The sequence below is a fragment of the Carassius auratus genome, chromosome 23 (assembly GCF_003368295.1).
Source record: "Carassius auratus strain Wakin chromosome 23, ASM336829v1, whole genome shotgun sequence".
Taxonomy (NCBI): domain Eukaryota; kingdom Metazoa; phylum Chordata; class Actinopteri; order Cypriniformes; family Cyprinidae; genus Carassius; species Carassius auratus.
This window is the reverse complement of record NC_039265.1, coordinates 10,005,805-10,022,730: the sequence shown is the minus strand read 5'-3', so window position 1 is coordinate 10,022,730 and position 16,926 is coordinate 10,005,805. Positions and strand designations below refer to the sequence as shown.

Genomic DNA, 16,926 nt, shown 5'->3' with positions numbered 1-16,926 from the left:
ATCTTAGTTTTGAACACAGTGGCTTGTAGTGTAAACTGTACTCTTTGCTGCACTTTGTTATTCTACTTGCTATTTCCCGACGGCAACTAATGAACCGGAAGTCTTGCACATTTACAGAACACAGCTTTCGCATTAAAAAATAAGGCAGATAAATAAACTATTTAAAATACACTGTGCATTAAATGATGCAAGGCCAAGTGCTGAGCACCCCTCAAGCAGGTTATGACGAAAATAGCTTGTTGTGATTATTCTAGACTTCAGGCAGTCTATAAATGAAAGCCTCTGAAATCATTTTCTTCAGCCATTCATATAACACTAACCCTAAGAATTGTTTTCTTTTTAAGAAAAAATAAAATAAAATGATATGAGGACAATATTTGAGAATTTGAATTTTTCAAGGATTATCCTTGAAAATAACTTCATATTTATCTTTCATTATAAGATTTTAGTTAGTTCGACCCCTAGTTCCTATACATGATCCAGTGGTTAAAAAAGAATAAAATAAAAAAAAAGAAGCAAGAAAAGAAGCATACTATAACTTAAACCTTATGGTCGGGAGTTCGTTTAAAAAGTTTGAGTGAGCAGAATGCCTGTCTTAGTGAGTAAGCACCACTAAAATGTTAACAAACATGGCCTAAAGGTGATTTGTCAGTGATGAGATGTTTGTGACTTATGTTCCAGACTAACTAGTTTAACAACTGCTAAGCACTAGTCTACAAAAAAAGAAGTTAAAATTGTGCATACTTCTTCCATTTGAATGATGCCAGTCCTCCTCTCTGCAGTAGTAGGTGACCCTCTTTGAGGCTGTCAGGAGTTGGAGGCAGGTGTTCAGTTTGCATTTCAACTGAGTTCACATTCTCAAGAAGGCTGTAGATGTTATTGAAGATGACCTGATTTACCAGCTGCATGATCTGAAGGTCATCCCAAACACAGTTTGATCTATTATCATCAGATAAGCATGCAAACTCATAATAAAATCGATTTAGAAATGGCAGCAGATCGGCTATGTATTTAAATAAATATTTTTACAAGAAATGTACTCAACCTCAGGCCATCCAAGATGTAGATTAGTTTGTTTGTTCATCAGAACAGATTTGGAGCAATGTAGCATTACTTGCTCACCAATGTTCTTCTGCAATGAAAGAGAATAAGAGTCTGACGGCAATGTTTCACCATGAAAAATTTTGTCATAAATCACTTACTCCCATGGCGTTCCAGACTCATAAAAGCTCCGTTTATCTTCTGAACACAATTTAAGATATTTTGGATGAAAACCTGGAGGCTTGAGACTGTCCCATAGACGGAAACACTTTTTGTAGCGAATAAAACAAAATTAGCAACCTTATTCAATAATTCCTTTATCAACGGTCTCCTCTGTGTCACTCTATATCACCGTGCTGCATGTGCTCTTCTGTGACATCCGCTCCACAAGGATGCGCTGTTTAAATTCAAATCAAAGCTTTGAAAAGCAAAGCATCAAAGCATTTTCCCATCATTTCATATAACCCAGATTGCACGTCTGATGGCAGATGGAGTATTCTGATGATGACTTTTCATTCCTGTGAGGACCTTGACACTGTTATTTATTTGGCAGTCTATGGGACAGTCTCAAGCCTGCAGGATTTCATCCAAAATATCTTAAATTGTTTTCCGAAGTCAAACTTTTATGGGTTTGGAACAACATGGAGGTAAGAGATTTATGACAAAATTTTAATTTTGGGGTGGAGTAACCCTTTAATAAAGGATTTGTTTCTTAAAAACAAGCAGCTTTTCACTTCACAAAATGTTCCATAGATGGACTGGAGTCATATTGATTATTTTTATTATATGCTTGGACTCTCATTCTGACGGCACCTATTCACTGAAGAGGAACCATTGGTAAGCAAGTGATGTAATGCTACTTTTATCGAAATCAAGTAAATAAACAAACTCATCTACAACTCGGATAGAGCCTGAGGGTGAGTAAATTAGCATTTTTGGGGTGAACTATTCCTTTAATGATCTGGTACAGAATTGAAATTCAGTCCCCGTCACATGTGATGTTCTCACCTGCTGCTTGTCCTCTAAGGACGCCGCTTCCAGCTCATAGTCAGAACGATCTCTAAACGAAATCGAGAACCTGGTACCTGGTGCATCGTGGCAGTTTTTCACCTCAGAAAAACAGAGCTGTCGTTTCACAATGCCTTTCTCGATGCTGCACAAAAGGCTTGTGCTGAAATCAATCTGAAGCAAAAAGATGTATTTGTTATATGTGATTTCTAGAGACCAGAGCTGGATAAGAGCAGATCAGTGTGTAGATACACACCTGCAACACCCGTTTCTGCCATATGTACCGGTTGAACTTACGGACACTGAAGTTGTACCGTGACTGTTTTTCCTACAACAGAGATATCAATGACAATGTTAAAAAAAGAGTTCAAAAAATAACTATAATACTTCCTCTTAAAAACTTGACGAGGACTGATTACAATCTCCATAGAGAGCCGCTCATAATATTAGGGCTAGCACCACGAAGACTGGTTGAACAACTAATCATTTCCTTAAAAAGAACTGTGTCAAAACATTTCAAAGCTCTTAAGTAAAATATGTGACTAGTTCAGTCAAGCTGTGGTCCAAATGGCTTACACACCCATTTTGCTAATATATTTTATGATTTAAAAAAAAAAAATCAATGCTATTGAGATCTTTAAATCTTCATTTAACATTAAGGTCAAGAGTTTTAAACATAGCCCATTCTGTACCTCCGGCTCAGGGTTCCTCTGCTTGTGCAACATGCCATTGTTAGCCCGCATCAGAGCTTCATCGATACTCATTTGGCCTGATTTCACCCAGTTCATGACATTCAGCTGCATTTCGTTGCTAAGCTGTAGAAACAATGAGAGTTTAAGTCAAGAGCTGTGATTATTCATAAGACAAGCACATGCAGTCTCCTTGCAACAACGGTGTCTGGTAACTACGAATTCGCTCACAAATTGTTGAAATGAGGAAGTTTACCCTTTTCTATGATAGTTCACATCAGAATGATTTGTGGACACCAATTTATATGACACGTGGTTAGGCTTCTTGTACATTTGAACTTTTTATTACACATTATAGAGACAATGTTTTTTTTCTTTTGTTAAATGTCATATTAAATGCACTAATTTGTTAATGAAAGTGAAAATTCATAACATTAGATTAATTTACAGCCCTGTCAAATGTTTTTGACATTTGATGGTCCTACCCATTTTATGTATTCACATAAACAGTTTATTTCAAAGATTATCTGTTCTATTTCAACAAAGTTGTTGTTAAACAGACCTCTTTATACATTGAATACTTGCTAAATAAACCTGTTATTAATAATAAAAAAGGTCCTTACCTGAGGAACATGCACTGTCTTTCTGTTATCCATGCTTTTTCATTGGACTTGAAGCATGTGAGATCACCCATCAAGTGTTGTCAAATAGTAAACTTACTGAGGACTGCATACATCTGAAACGGGATGCATGTTTATGTGAGAGAGAACTAGGTATGCTTGTATGGCATGCAGATTTATTACTAGGCAACTTCCTTAAATGCGTCTTACCTGAAGGGGGGAAAAATAGAAAAAGATGAAGTCATACACCTCCTCCCTTTATCTGAGTTTTCATCTTTCTTTGGGACACGCAATGTCCGTCCCTCGATTGCAGAGTAAGAGTGATTCTCTGCTGTTGTCTCCATACTGTATATACAGTAGTTGTTTTGTACTCTCGCATTTTAAATAAAACATGTATTTCCGAATAAGTTTCAAATTTGTAACCATTTCAACCGTTAGATGGCGTACATCCGACAGAAATACCGCGCTGCAGTCAAAAAGACGATAAAATAAAGTGCGAAATATATGTATAGTGTGATTTTTAAAGATGCTTGATACAACACATTTAGATCAGTGCATTTAAACAATCAGCATGAAGCATTTCAGCTTAAATATTCTCTACTGTAATATTTTATAGGTTAAAGCTCTAACCTGTAAAGACAACACTTAATTGAATAAATATATAGTAAAAAAACCAAAAAAAAAACAAGTTGAAGTCAAGTATAGTGTCTCATTGAACCTAATGAGCCTAAATCCTTATATTTATCTGTTTTCTCAAAAAAAAAAAAAAAAAAACAATAATACAAAATTCTATCAAAATTATGAAATCAGGGATTAAACATGTGTGTGTGTGTGTGTAATAGCCTAACGCAAACAAATCTGTAAACAGACACAAAGGCTTGTCTTTCTTCATGATTTTAGCAAAGTGCTGAAGATCTGCGGCGCCTCCTACCGTTTAGACTCGGGACTAAATTTATTGAGGATGAATCTCACTTTCATTTCTGTAAAAAAAGATCTGCTATGTGGCATGCAAAGGGATTGTCCTGGCCTGGTCCGACCTTTATTTACTGTCTATGGGTCCGACCGTCCGGAGTGAAGAACACTTCTGGTTCTCTGTGAGTATTTTCTATTTATTTGTGATTTACCGATGGTTTCCTATACGATAATAAATTTTTACCTCCGTATAAAGTTTTTCTTTCTTTCTTTAAATAAACTTTTATATCCTGAAAATTAAACAAAATTAGTACTCACATAGGCCTATCGTCGACAAACCAAAAGATACTCCTCAGGCAGACAGTCAGAAAATTACCGTTGAGATTTAAAAATCTGAGATTCCCGCTTCAGGATCGTGATGGCGGTCCAGGCAATTTGTAGTTGCATCCAGAGATATAGTTTAACTCGATATTTGCCACGGTAATAAAAAGGAACAAAATAAAACGACATAAATTCCAGAAGTTAATTTCACTATTATTTTGCTACGTTGTAGTGAATATTCATGAAAGTAGTGAAAGACTTTAGTGAAAGACGGTTAAACTTAACCGAAGAAGAACCAACGCAGATTCATTCAAACAGTCTGAAATTAGTGATCGCCAGTTCAAACTCTGAAATATCAGAATATTTAAAATATGTAATTTATTTGGCTGTAAAGCAATTTTCGAGATGTGTTGTCGAATGAATGAGTGTGAAAACAGTCCAATAAAAACGTTTAAAATTACAGTAAATTATAAGTGGCGTTTGTGACTAGAAATATATTGCGGGCCAACTGCTTTATGGATAACGTTAACTATTTTACCGTTAAGGTAACTCTTTCATATAAAAACTGTCGCAAAGACCTAACTTTATACATTTTCTGGATTAAAGTTTTTTTATACAGAACAGAGATGACAATCAAGTACTTTGGCATAAATTGCTGTTTCTAGACACTACAGTATTTCATTTTCAAACATAAAATTATTTTTTATTACCTTATATATGACATGAATTTAAACACAAGCCCAGATATGACCTTGATTCGACTTTTGTTTCTAGGAAAAGGAAACTGTAGAAGTTAACACACCAGTACGACCAGTTTATGATACAGTAAGTGTTGTTAGTAACTTTTGAAGTATGCCATACCTACTGTGGTATATTGTTACAAAACTGTACATGCCCATATTCTTGTTAAGTCGTGACGTAAGAAATGCTGTTTCCGGGTCCAAGCCTCAACTCATTAATACCAAAGATTATAGTATACTCTTAAAAGGATCTCAACAGCCGTTTATGAGCACTGTTTATTCAAATTAAACATTTAAGCTAACAATTAAAAATCTTATGGTGTACACTACAGTCTTCATGCTCACAGCGTCCCAGACACAAATAATTTATATATTTATTTATCTATATTTTTATTGTCTGGGTATCTAGGATTTCGGAATACATTTCAGGGCTCCAGACTGCACCCAAAAGGTCGCATTTTGTGACCAGTTTTTTTCTGCCAGTGCGTCTAATTTTTTGTGAGCAGTCACACTGGAGTGACCACCATGTTGCCCAACTCTTAAGCTCTGCCATTTCTGTTGCATTTGAGAAACATCAAACGGAAAGCAAAACTAAACTGTGCTATGTTTCAGATGCGCTGCGCGGACCGTTTATCAGCCTAGAACAGCTTTACTCAGCAGCCAAATGCAACAGTGCTACGAGATCCAGTGAGAAGCATTTGAATTTGCTGCTCAGTGATAAGATTACTGGGAGGTCTAGTGAGAATCATTCAAACTCAGAAATCTCTGTTATAAACAGTACTGACATACTTCACTAAACCAGAAGCGGTAGCTAACTGTAACCATGGTGTTGTGGTAAAAATACTCCAATGCATTATATCAATCATTTCAGGGTTTGTACAACCTTTTGAGAGAGAAATTCAAGCACTTTTCAATGACTTTCAAGCATTTCACACAACTATTTCCAGCACTTTAAAGCTCTAAGATGATCCAGTTTGAATGTTATTTTTTATGGTATGAACAAAACTTTGTGGTAAACAAACACTCATGTAAACTTTTAAAAATGCATCAAATCACACTTATAACTAGACAGCAGTAGAGGAGCACTTTCGGCTTATTAGTCATTAATTTATACTTTTCTCTATATTTTGAAATTTATAAAATCACTATTAAAAAAAATATCAAATCATCAAGAAATCAGATTTTCTCAGTTTTAAACTTTTTGTGTGGATGAAGTAAAAAAAAGTGTCAAACTTTATTTCAATTTGCTACTAAATCACAGATGTTAGTCTGGAAGCCTGTAATTTTTTTGGTAGATTTATATTACCCTGTGAGTGTATATTAGCACCGTTTGTTGTTTTCTTGTGGTATCTCATAGTGTTTGGACATGGAAGCGTCGATGTATGACGTCAGACTTAACAATCAGATATCCAGCCAAAGCCCTGGCCATATCATTAAACAGTATTAGCATTATCTACAGTACATTGTTCAATTCAGAATTGCATAGGGTGTATTGTTATTGTTTGCCTTTTCAGCCATGGCATCCTCCGGTGATCCACTAAATGAGGAGCTCCAGTGCTCCATCTGTCTGGATGTGTTCAATGATCCGGTCACCACTCCATGTGGACACAACTTCTGCAGAACCTGCCTGAACAAATGCTGGAAAACCAATCCACGCTGTTTCTGCCCAAATTGTAATGCAATATTCCACAAAAGACCTCATCTCAAGATTAATACAACACTCAGAGAGGTTGTACAACACTTTAAGGAGAAGCTTAAACTAGAAACACCTGAGGTGTTCTGTGACATCTGCGATGAAAGTAAGCAGAAAGCCCTTAAGAGCTGCTTGGTGTGTCAAAGCTCTTACTGTGAAGCTCACCTGAAACCTCATCACAGAGTCCCACGTCTAAAGAAACACACACTGATCAATGCTGTGGAGAATCTGGAGCATTATATATGCCAGAAACACGAGAGACCATTGGAGTTGTTCTGCAGAGATGACCAGACGTGTGTGTGTCTGTCCTGCACTGAAGGTGACCACAGAAATCACAGCACTGTTCCTATAAAAGAGGAGATTCAAGAGAAGAAGGCAAGAAATACAAACACTATAAAAGAGCCCATGAAATGCAATGCATGTTGACAGGTTGAAGATCTCACCCATCTTTTATTCCATCTCCTAGAAGTTTTTCAAATCTAAGTTACCCTTTAAACGGTCAGACATGGATTAAAATATACAAAAACACAATTTTGAATTTCTGGGGTCTTTAAATGATTTAAAGAATTCATTTAAGGCTCTATTTAATTTGAGAGATAAATGCTTCTATGGTTTTCTCTGTTTGTAGCATCAGATCGTTAAGACGCAGACATATTTGCAGCAGATGATCGAGGACAGAATGAAGAAGACTCAAGAGATCATGCTCTCAGTAGAGATGAGAAAGGTGAATAGAAAATCAAATAATGTAAAATTACTAGTGTTCTAACATTTCTATCTTCTTTATAATGGTTTTTGAATGAACCCATATCTAAATACTTAAAAGATTAATCGTATAATTGATCTCACAGAAAGAGAAATCAACCAGTGATGAGCTCTTCACTGATCTAAGCCGCTCCTTTGAGAGTTTTAAGTCTGAGCTGCTGGACAAAATGGAGAAGCAGCAGAAATCAACAGAGAAACAGGCCAAAGATCTTATTAAAGAGCTGCAGCAGGAAATCTCTGAGCTAAAGAGGAGACACATTGAGCTGGAACAGCTCTCAAAGACTGAGGATGATCTCCACCTCCTACAGGTCTGTGAACATCTCTCATTTATGATAAAGCATATGCGTTATAAAACGCTTTTCATGCTGATACATTTTTTTATATCTCCTCTTGTAGATGTACTCATCCATTTGCACTTCTACACGAACTAAAAACTGGACAGAGATCAGTACTGACTTTAATACGAATGTGTGCACTCTCAATAAAGCTCTAATTCAGCTGAAGGAATTTGAAATTGCACATAAAAGTCTTGGCCAAACTGGTAAGTCAATATGAAACCCTGTGTATAAACTACATTTGTTCATGGGTTAAATGCAGCTGCAGCTCTATTGATGACATGCTTTTCAGAGGAAATAAATGTGGACCCATCGATCAGTTTGTAAAATTAAAGTTTAGAGTAGAATTTAAAGTAAATACACATACATTAAGGTCACTGAATGAACATAAAAAAATATATAATTTCAATTTCAAATGAGAGTATAAGTATTTGAATATAACTATAGCACCTTTCATCAAAAAATTGTTTTAGAATAAATGGTGATACAATTGTACATTTATATTGTAACATTAAATAAACAATACTGATTTTCCACCAACAGTGACATAAATAGGCCAAGTGCAACTCTTGATTTTTTTCTTCATTTTTACAAATTGAGGGACGATTCCGCATCATTGTCTGAGGTCAATAGATTCAGCAATATGTAATAGTTGTTTCTCAAAGTCTCATTGACATTTGTGTCCACAGTGTTGAAGATGATGCAGCAGTATGCAGGTACATTCTGTGAACTGCATTTCTCATATACAGCACACTTACTTTGCATTTATAAACTAATTTGCTGAATGCTTTTTCATATTCTCTGATCTCTCTCTTAGTGGACGTGACTCTAGATCCCGATACATCTCATCATGAACTCATCTTGTCTCAGGATGGAAAACAGGTCCTTCATGGAAACGTTAAACAGAGCCTTCCTAACTATCCAAAGAGATTTGATTCATGTTTAGATATTCTGGGAAAAGAGGCTTTCTCTTCAGGGAAATTTTATTTTGAGGTGCAGGTGAAGGGCAAGACTGAGTGGGATTTAGGAGTGGCCAGAGAATCCATCAATAGGAAGGGGAAGGTCAGACTGAGTCCTGAGGATGGATGCTGGACTTTGGTTCTGAGGAATGAGAATCAATATAAAGCTTGTGAAAATCCCTGTGTCTCTTTGTCTCAGAGAGAGACGCTTGAGAAGGTTGGTGTGTTTGTGGATTATGAGGAGGGTCTGGTCTCTTTTTATGACGTGGGGTCCAGCTCTCATATCTACTCTTTCACTGGTCAGTCTTTCACTGACAAACTCTATCCATTCCTCAGCCCATGTTATAATGATGAAGGTAAAAACTCAAGCCCACTGATCCTTTCACCTGTCCTTTCAAATAAATGAATAAACATACCAAACATGAAACATTGATCTGAAAAATAAAATATGCACATGTTGTAAAAGGATAAGAAAAAAAAAAAAATCTACATGCCAAGTCAAAAAGATATGCTAAATTAAAAGTAGCAAGGCTTTGAATCTAAGATCCATGATCAAGATTACAAACCATTTCTAGCCAGTCACATCAGATTTAAAACCTATGTGACTAATCTGGAGTCGGGTGAAAATGACATGTCAATGTCAAGAAATGTAAAAATTTGTGCTGCTTGTTGCATGCCCCAAATAAAGACTAGTAGATAATTGACGTACAGTGATGATGAGGTCTGGTGTATGCAGTCTGAAGTTGAACTCTGTAGCCAAATCTGTTTGGTCTGATTGGGAGCGCCCTGGTCCACCGGATAGTTCATGAACTTCTTATACTGCAGAGTCCAATGAAGAGACTGAAGGGAGACAAGTGTAAATGCCATTAATGACAATGAACAAAAAATGATAATAATGAATAATTGTTGATCATTTTGCATAGCAGTGCCTGTTCTGATTAAAGCAACAGCTTTGTTGGGAAGAAATGAAAACTAAACTAACTTTTCTCTACATGACATTTTCTCTACTGGTTTTCCATTCTCATAAGACATATAGTAACCATCACTTTTTCCTCATATGTCCAAAAAACTTTTTAACTCTCTTTATAAATTCTGTGCTATGAATATTTTTTAACCCCCACACTTGCTTTCAGTCATCCATAATTGCTATAATTTTCACTGCACATTTATATTCATAATGCAAACAACTACATTTTGGTTGATAGATTTTTTGCAATTTCACAAATGAATGAAAATTCAACCAATTCCACAAAAATTAGGTGCAATAGCTTGATTGTTTTTTGCTTTTTTCCCCCTAAAAACAAAACAAAACAAAAAAAACTACATTTATGGAAAACAGATGCAACATAAGCTAATGAAGTTCCATGAACCCCAGGCCTCATAACAAAAAGATTTTTGACAAATGCAGCAACCAATTCAGAAATTTTGGGACATATTAACCATAAACAAAGTCTTTGTGGGACTGTTTGATAGTCAAACTCCACTCACTCTTTTGCGGGTTGAAGTTGAGAAGATTCCGGTTCTTTCTCAAGATGATTTTAGCACTCCAGTGTAGTGCATAACCATTGCTTCATAAAACAGACTAGCCATGCGCTGCTTCGATCTTCTGTTCTTCAAGAAGACGGTGGAGAATTACAAGGTCCATGACGATCCCAGATTTCTTTAATTTTGTCATTTTATATTGATAAACAATAAATAAGCATCAAATTAAATACACAAATTACATACAATTAAATAGTCTACAGTCCACGGCCCTGCAGAACTGTTATGATTAAACATAAAAAATGTATTATAGCTGCAATTTCAAATAAAAACTGATTATTAAATTAGACAACAACGGAATTCATTAATTAATAGTTGGGTCTGTGTGCTGTGCACAAAGAGTTTTTGTTGAGCTCACTTTACAGATAGAAAAACATTGTTTTTTTTAGTATAATCCATAGCATATATATATATAGAGCAAGTGACTTTTAAAAAGAAAGTCTTTCTTGTATCAGATACAGACAAGTTCTAAACCCCAAAATCATGTTTTACTGATCACAGTTTGACTTTTCTCTAGAGTGAATTCGTAGTTGATGTTCTTTTACACTCTCTGCCCGTGTGAAACTCTTTCCACACTCGTGGCAGGTATAAGGTTTCTCTCCGGTGTGAACTCTCATGTGCACATTAAGGATGCCTTTATGTGCAAAACTCTTCCCACACTGAGTGCATGTGTACGGTTTCTCTCCCGTATGAACTTTCAGGTGATCCTTAAGGTAATGTTTACCAATGAAACTCTTCTCACACTCAGGGCATGTGAACGGCTTCTCTCCAGTGTGAGTTCTCATGTGAATATTAAGTCTTCCTTGGCGTGTGAAACTCTTTCCACACTCATGGCACGAGTAAGGTTTCTCTCCGGTGTGAGATCTCATGTGCGTGTCAAGGTGTCCTCTTTGGGAGAAAATCCTCCCACACTCAGTGCATGTGTACGGCTTCTCTCCAGTATGAATTTTCAGGTGATTCTTAAGATATAGTTTAATACTGAAACTCTTTCCACATTGGGGGCACAGGAAAGGTTTCTCTCCCGTATGGACTCTCATGTGCACATTAAGGCTTCCTTGGCGTGTGAAACTCTTTCCACATTCATGGCAGGCAAAAGGTTTCTCTCCGGTGTGAACCTTCATATGCATTTCAAGCTGTTCCCTTTGTAAAAAACTCCTTCCACACTGAGGGCATTTGTATGGTTTTTGACCTTCCTGAACTAAACTCGTTCCACATTCATGGCCTGTGGAAGACGTTTCTTCACTTAAAACCTCATGAGGTTCCTGATGCTGATGCATCTCCTCCACTTCACTCAGCACTTCACTTTCCTCTTTTAAGTCTAAAATTAAAAACACAGTACTTAGTCAAAAATCAATCATATGGTGACAAATGTAAAGCAAAAGAGAAATGGAGGGCAACTACTTATCTTGCTTTTTGCAGAAAACAAGACCTTGAGCATCTACTTTACATGCTTAGAGTAAATTCTGTTGTGTTTATACAATTCGTTAATTAGTCTACTCGGTCTCACCCTATAGCTCAATTCAATTTCTCTTCTGTCATCAACACCATACGTAGATACGCTGTTTACACTTTGATTACAATGTAAACTACGTATCTGCATACATACAGTACATTGCATAAGGTGCTTACATATGTGATACTCTTCAAAATTGTGCTATAGGGTGACGCAGAGAAGAGGAATTGTTGAATTAAGTTGCTATTTTTATTTTCTTTGCGCACAAAAATATTCTCGTAGCTTTGTAAAATTGCGGTTGAGCCACTGAAGTCACATGGATTATTTTAACGATACATTGCTTCGTTTTTCTGAGCCTTGATTGTGTCAGGATCCTTGTTGTCTATGAGAGGGACAGAGAGCTCTCGAAATGCATCAAAAATATCTTAATTTGTGTTGCGAAGATTAAAGTCTTCCAGGTTTGGAATGATATGAGGGTGAGCACTTATTGACAATTTTCTTTTGGGGTGAACTATCCCTTTAAGTAGCAGATTTTGAAGCTGAATGTAAATTAACCCTCAAATTAAACCTTCTCTTGGATTTAACTGTAGCGTAAGATACAATAATACATTTATATTTTTTTTTTCATAGCCTTCAGTTTTGAGGGACAACATGGATAAGAAATAAAGTTTTCCCTTAAAATACAAGCAAGATATAAATTGCATATAATAAAACTAGCAATTATTACATCCCTTTAATTAAAACATCATGGTTAAAAGCCAGACTTTTGCACATAGGTAACAAATAACATTAAAAACAATGACTTTGAAACCATCTTCCTTGTAACCGGTATTGACAAGGCAGATAAATAAAATAAAAATGTACAAAGGAAATTACCTGATGGAATAAAAACATCATCATCATCATCATCATCATCGCTCTGTTCTTCATCAGCTGTGGTTTCTCTTTTCATCTTGGCTAGGTTCCTGCAGTCCTCCAGATTCACTGTGCACGTCTTAAGTGCTGTCTGCTCTTCTTCAGCGTTACCGTCTGAACCCAAAGACTCTGCAGAGATCTGATCAGTGGATTCATGACTCTCTTGAGTGTCAGTGTAACAAAGTAAACTGAGGCTGGTCTCTGAGTCCTGTGTGTTTCTGGATCTCTGATCTCTGATGCTCCAGACTGACTCAGTCACACCCACTGAAACCTTTTCCATCGCCTAAGAAACAAAGAACCACAGTGGCAATGCATGTATATAATGACATGCTCGGTCATTATGTGTGACAGAAATGCTTGAAGCTTCCACTAACCCTTACAATATCTCCTTAGAAAATACTGATACATTTAAGCAGTGCGGTCTCTTCATCTGCAAAGAAACTCATCTTTGCATGAGCCAATGTTTAATTTAAATGACATTTATATTAATTTATTGAACAAATTTGTTACTGGTTTACACTGGCTATAAACAGATCATGAAGCATAATCAGTTGGAAACGATTTGAAACGTTAGAATAGAATAAAAAAAAAATCTATTTAAGAAGTTCAGTTCAGAAAGGAAAAACTGGAAAGAGGAGCGCGCACAATCATTCACGATTACGTGAATCTTGTTCATGTACAAACCTCTCTGCTCAGTTTTTTGTCTCTCTCCATCAGCTTTACTTCCAGTGACGCCTCCCTTTTTTCTTCAGCTGACAGATTTACGTTATGAAACCATCAATATGCAGCATGGACAGATATATTATCCTTCATTTACTACTGTTACATTTTAAACATTCTATTCTCAAAATTCTGCTGGCTTCTTCGGAAACTAAGCACTGTCTGAACTGTAAAAAAAAAAAAAAATGTCAGCTGCTTCGTTTCGTTTAGAGGAGAGTTTAAACTACAAAATCGGACACTACTGCCATCTATTGGGTACACAATCACAACACCCTTCATCTCTGGAATAACTTTCCAAACACTGCTGCGTTGGAAAACGTTCGTGCATCTTTTGTTTCGAGCGCGTTTCAATCGTCAAAGTCACGTGATTTCATTCACAGAGGTGTGTCTTTTACCTGATCTCGGTTTTATATATTTGTGTACATTTTTAAAGAAAAATAAAAGAAAGAGTATTCTGTGATTGGTCCGTTTACTCAAACTGTAAGGGTGGCCGGATCGATCTAAATATCGATAGTATCGATGCCAACACTGGTATTGATATCGGATCTATACAATTGTAATTGAATCTATGTATTAATTTAAATATCTCTCATCTACGTTCATTATACTTTGCTCGGGTCTTATACCTCTACATTGAGCAAACGCTACTTTTACATCCTGGACCACTTTGCTACTGATTCAGACCAGCACAAACTGAATATTGTATATCACAAGGATTTCTGAAATAAATAACAAAACACCTGAATAAAATATTCAGAATAAAAAACTAAAGTGGCTTCTGCATCATTAAAGCTGTTGTGTTGAGCCCTGAAAAATGTTCCTTTCACAGCTTAAGTATGAAAACTATCAACAATGGACAACATAACACGGAACATTTTGAAATAAATAAATGAAAGCAATCTTAATTATTCAGAATCAATTTCTTTTTTAACTCAACTAAAGTGAAATAATGAGCATATTTCCACTTTGAGAAACTCGTGTTGCTCTCGCCTTGACTGCCGCACATACTTGAATAAACGGAAACACGCCCACGGTGCGTCATCATGTTTACAGTGGTTGGCATCAGGGACGTCGGACTGGGGGTAAAACCAGTACTGATTACCATGGCCCCAAAGGAAGAGAGGGCCCCTGAAAAGTCTGGAATATATATATTTTTTTTTTGGGGGGGGGGGGGGGGGTATGGGGGGGATCTTGTGCAGCGCCCCTGGTTGGCATCCACCGATCCTACAATGCGTCACTGCTGCAAACAGGTTAGGCTGCACTTAAGTCAAATTTTATACATTTTTAAAAAAGTAAGGGACAATGCACCATATGGTCATGGTAACAGAGTTAATTTATTTAAAAAGTAATGCGTTACAGTATTAGTTACTGTCAAAAGGAACTGCGTTAACACGTTACTGCCCAACATTGGAAAACACTCTTAGAAAAAAGGGTTCATTGGGGTTCTATATAGAACCAAATGATTCGCGATCCCGCTCCGAACTCCCGAACTGATTCAAATGATTTGCGATCCTGCTCCGAACTCCCGAACTGATTCAAATGATTTGCGATCCTGCTCCGAACTCCCGAACTGACTCAAATGATCCGCGAAGCCGCTCTGAACTCCCGAACTGACTCAAATGATTCGCGAACCACAAACTGACTAATGATTCGCCATGCTCCAAACTTCCAAACTGACTCAAATGATTCGCGAACCAGCTACGAACTCCCAAACTGACATAAATGATTCACGCTCCGAACTCCCAAACTGACTCCCATGATTCGCGAAACCGCGTTGAACTCCCAAACTGACTCAAATGATTCGCGAACCCGCTCCGAACTCCCGAACTGATTCGTTTCGCGATGCCGCTCCGACCTCCCGAACTGATTCAAATGATTTGCGATCCCCAAACTGACTCAAATGATTCGCGATCCCGCTCCGAACTCCCGAACTGATTCAAATGATTCGCGATCCCGCTCCGAGGAAATATGCATTACTGTTAAAAGTAACTTTTTAGTTATTTTTTAAAAGAGCTTTCTTTAATGTTCCCATTAATGCGCTTTTATGTATTATGGTCTATACAAACACAAAGTAAAACAGAAAGTAATTTGTATACACTATTTTGATTGAGGCACACCAGCACAAACTGAATATTGTATATCACAGGTATTTCTGAAATAAATAACAAAACAGCTGAATAAAATATTCAGAATAAAAAACTAAAGTGGCTTCTGCACCATAAAAGCTGTTGTGTTGAGCCCTTAAAAATGTTCCTTTCACAGCTTAAGTATGAAAACTATCAACAATGGACAACATAACACAGAACATTTTAAAATAAATAAATGAAAGCAATCTGAATTATTCAGAATCAATTTCGAGAAACATATATATGTTTAAAAATGAAATCTATGTTATCTAAGGAGCTGACTGAAAGCCGGCGACTCCACAGTAGAGACAGGCTGCATGTTTTCAACAATGTTTCACCTGTATGAGAAAAACATGCAGAGTATCACTTAAGACACTTTGCTGTAGACCCATTCCACATAATAATATTAATTAAAACTGTAAGTTAACACGTATGTTTCCGTGAGTAGGCTACAGTTTACAAATCCATGGGAACGGATTGCGAAAGTGTGCGTGCAGATTATGAATTCGCAAGTACAGATTTAAAAAACTGAGGGTACGGTTTACAAAATCTGTGCCCACGGATTGGAAATTCGTCTGCTAGGATAGGACATTCGAACCAGAAAGACACATTACATTACATAAAAGGTTTTTGTCTTTATGCTCAACTAAAGTGAAACAATGAGCGTATTTCCACTTTGAAAAACTCTTGTTGCTCTCGCCTTGACTCGCCATGACTGCCGCACATACATGAATAAATGGAAACACGCCTGCAGTGCGTCTTCGTGTTTACAGTGGTTGGTTTCCACCAATCCTACAATGTGTCACTGCTGCAAACAGGTCAGGCTGCACTTCAGTCGAAATTAATTAATTAAAAAAAAAGTAACGGACAATACACAATATGGTAATGGTAACGGAGTTAATTTATTTTAAAAGTAATGCGTTACATTGTTGTATTTGAAATTTAGCTAGCAGGAAACACAAATTAAGTAAGTTGTATTTTGCTGGGCCTACACTCTTAAAAATAAAGGTGCTTCATGATGCCATTGAAGAACCATTTTGTCTAAATGGTTCCATAAAGAATCTTTAACATCTGATGAACCTTTCTGTTT

General features: G+C 36.7%; 3 protein-coding genes across 6 annotated transcripts in view; 1 reads left to right on the top strand and 2 right to left on the bottom strand.

Moving 5' to 3' along the window:
* LOC113041257 (formin-like protein 13) overlaps positions 1 to 5,329 on the bottom strand; it is a 30,359-nt gene extending 25,030 nt beyond the window's left edge. Inside the window, exons 1-6 of one of the 2 annotated variants that reach the window (XM_026199689.1) lie at positions 4,589 to 5,329; positions 3,362 to 3,474; positions 2,742 to 2,864; positions 2,306 to 2,377; positions 2,050 to 2,223; positions 745 to 911 (exon numbers count right to left, since the gene is read on the bottom strand). In XM_026199689.1, coding sequence (XP_026055474.1) covers positions 745 to 911; positions 2,050 to 2,223; positions 2,306 to 2,377; positions 2,742 to 2,864; positions 3,362 to 3,394 — 569 coding nt within the window. In that variant the 5' untranslated portion in view covers positions 3,395 to 3,474; positions 4,589 to 5,329. Of the gene's footprint in view, positions 1 to 744; positions 912 to 2,049; positions 2,224 to 2,305; positions 2,378 to 2,741; positions 2,865 to 3,361; positions 3,475 to 3,568; positions 3,939 to 4,588 lie in introns of those variants that run through there. The other variant, XM_026199688.1, reaches the window with a different exon arrangement.
* LOC113041258 (E3 ubiquitin-protein ligase TRIM21) lies at positions 4,236 to 9,927 on the top strand. Of its 2 annotated transcripts, XM_026199690.1 has the most exons (8): positions 4,236 to 4,452; positions 5,366 to 5,416; positions 6,846 to 7,399; positions 7,653 to 7,748; positions 7,873 to 8,094; positions 8,183 to 8,327; positions 8,811 to 8,837; positions 8,939 to 9,927. In XM_026199690.1, exons 3-8 carry the CDS (start codon positions 6,848 to 6,850, stop codon positions 9,484 to 9,486), a joined length of 1,590 nt encoding a protein of 529 aa, XP_026055475.1. In that variant the 5' UTR covers positions 4,236 to 4,452; positions 5,366 to 5,416; positions 6,846 to 6,847; the 3' UTR covers positions 9,487 to 9,927. The 2 variants fall into 2 exon arrangements, with proteins under 2 accessions (XP_026055475.1, XP_026055476.1); XM_026199691.1 differs by lacking the exon at positions 5,366 to 5,416 and having other exon boundaries at positions 4,237 to 4,452.
* A 797-nt stretch (positions 9,928 to 10,724) lies between these two features.
* On the bottom strand, positions 10,725 to 13,957 carry LOC113041261 (gastrula zinc finger protein XlCGF8.2DB). Of its 2 annotated transcripts, XM_026199693.1 has the most exons (4): positions 13,675 to 13,957; positions 13,365 to 13,436; positions 12,952 to 13,273; positions 10,725 to 11,940 (listed from the first exon to the last, which is right to left on the bottom strand). In XM_026199693.1, the coding sequence occupies exons 3-4, from the start codon at positions 13,268 to 13,270 to the stop codon at positions 11,111 to 11,113; spliced, it is 1,149 nt and encodes a 382-aa protein (XP_026055478.1). In that variant the 5' UTR covers positions 13,271 to 13,273; positions 13,365 to 13,436; positions 13,675 to 13,957; the 3' UTR covers positions 10,725 to 11,110. The 2 variants fall into 2 exon arrangements, with proteins under 2 accessions (XP_026055478.1, XP_026055477.1); XM_026199692.1 differs by lacking the exon at positions 13,365 to 13,436 and having other exon boundaries at positions 13,675 to 13,952.
* Positions 13,958 to 16,926: the final 2,969 nt, after the last annotated feature.

Excerpts from the sequence above, each read along its gene's own strand:
- LOC113041258 (XM_026199690.1), top strand. The coding sequence starts at position 6,848 with ATGGCATCCTCCGGTGATCCACTAAATGAGGAGCTCCAGTGCTCCATC. Across the intron at positions 7,400-7,652 it reads AGGAGATTCAAGAGAAGAAG|CATCAGATCGTTAAGACGCA; the intron begins GCAAGAAATACA and ends CTCTGTTTGTAG. Across the intron at positions 8,838-8,938 it reads GATGATGCAGCAGTATGCAG|TGGACGTGACTCTAGATCCC; the intron begins GTACATTCTGTG and ends TCTCTCTCTTAG.
- LOC113041261 (XM_026199692.1), bottom strand. The coding sequence starts at position 13,704 with ATGGAGAGAGACAAAAAACTGAGCAGAGAG. Across the intron at positions 13,274-13,674 it reads ACAAAAAACTGAGCAGAGAG|GCGATGGAAAAGGTTTCAGT; the intron begins GTTTGTACATGA and ends TTTGTTTCTTAG. Across the intron at positions 11,941-12,951 it reads TGATGTTTTTATTCCATCAG|ACTTAAAAGAGGAAAGTGAA; the intron begins GTAATTTCCTTT and ends TTTTAATTTTAG.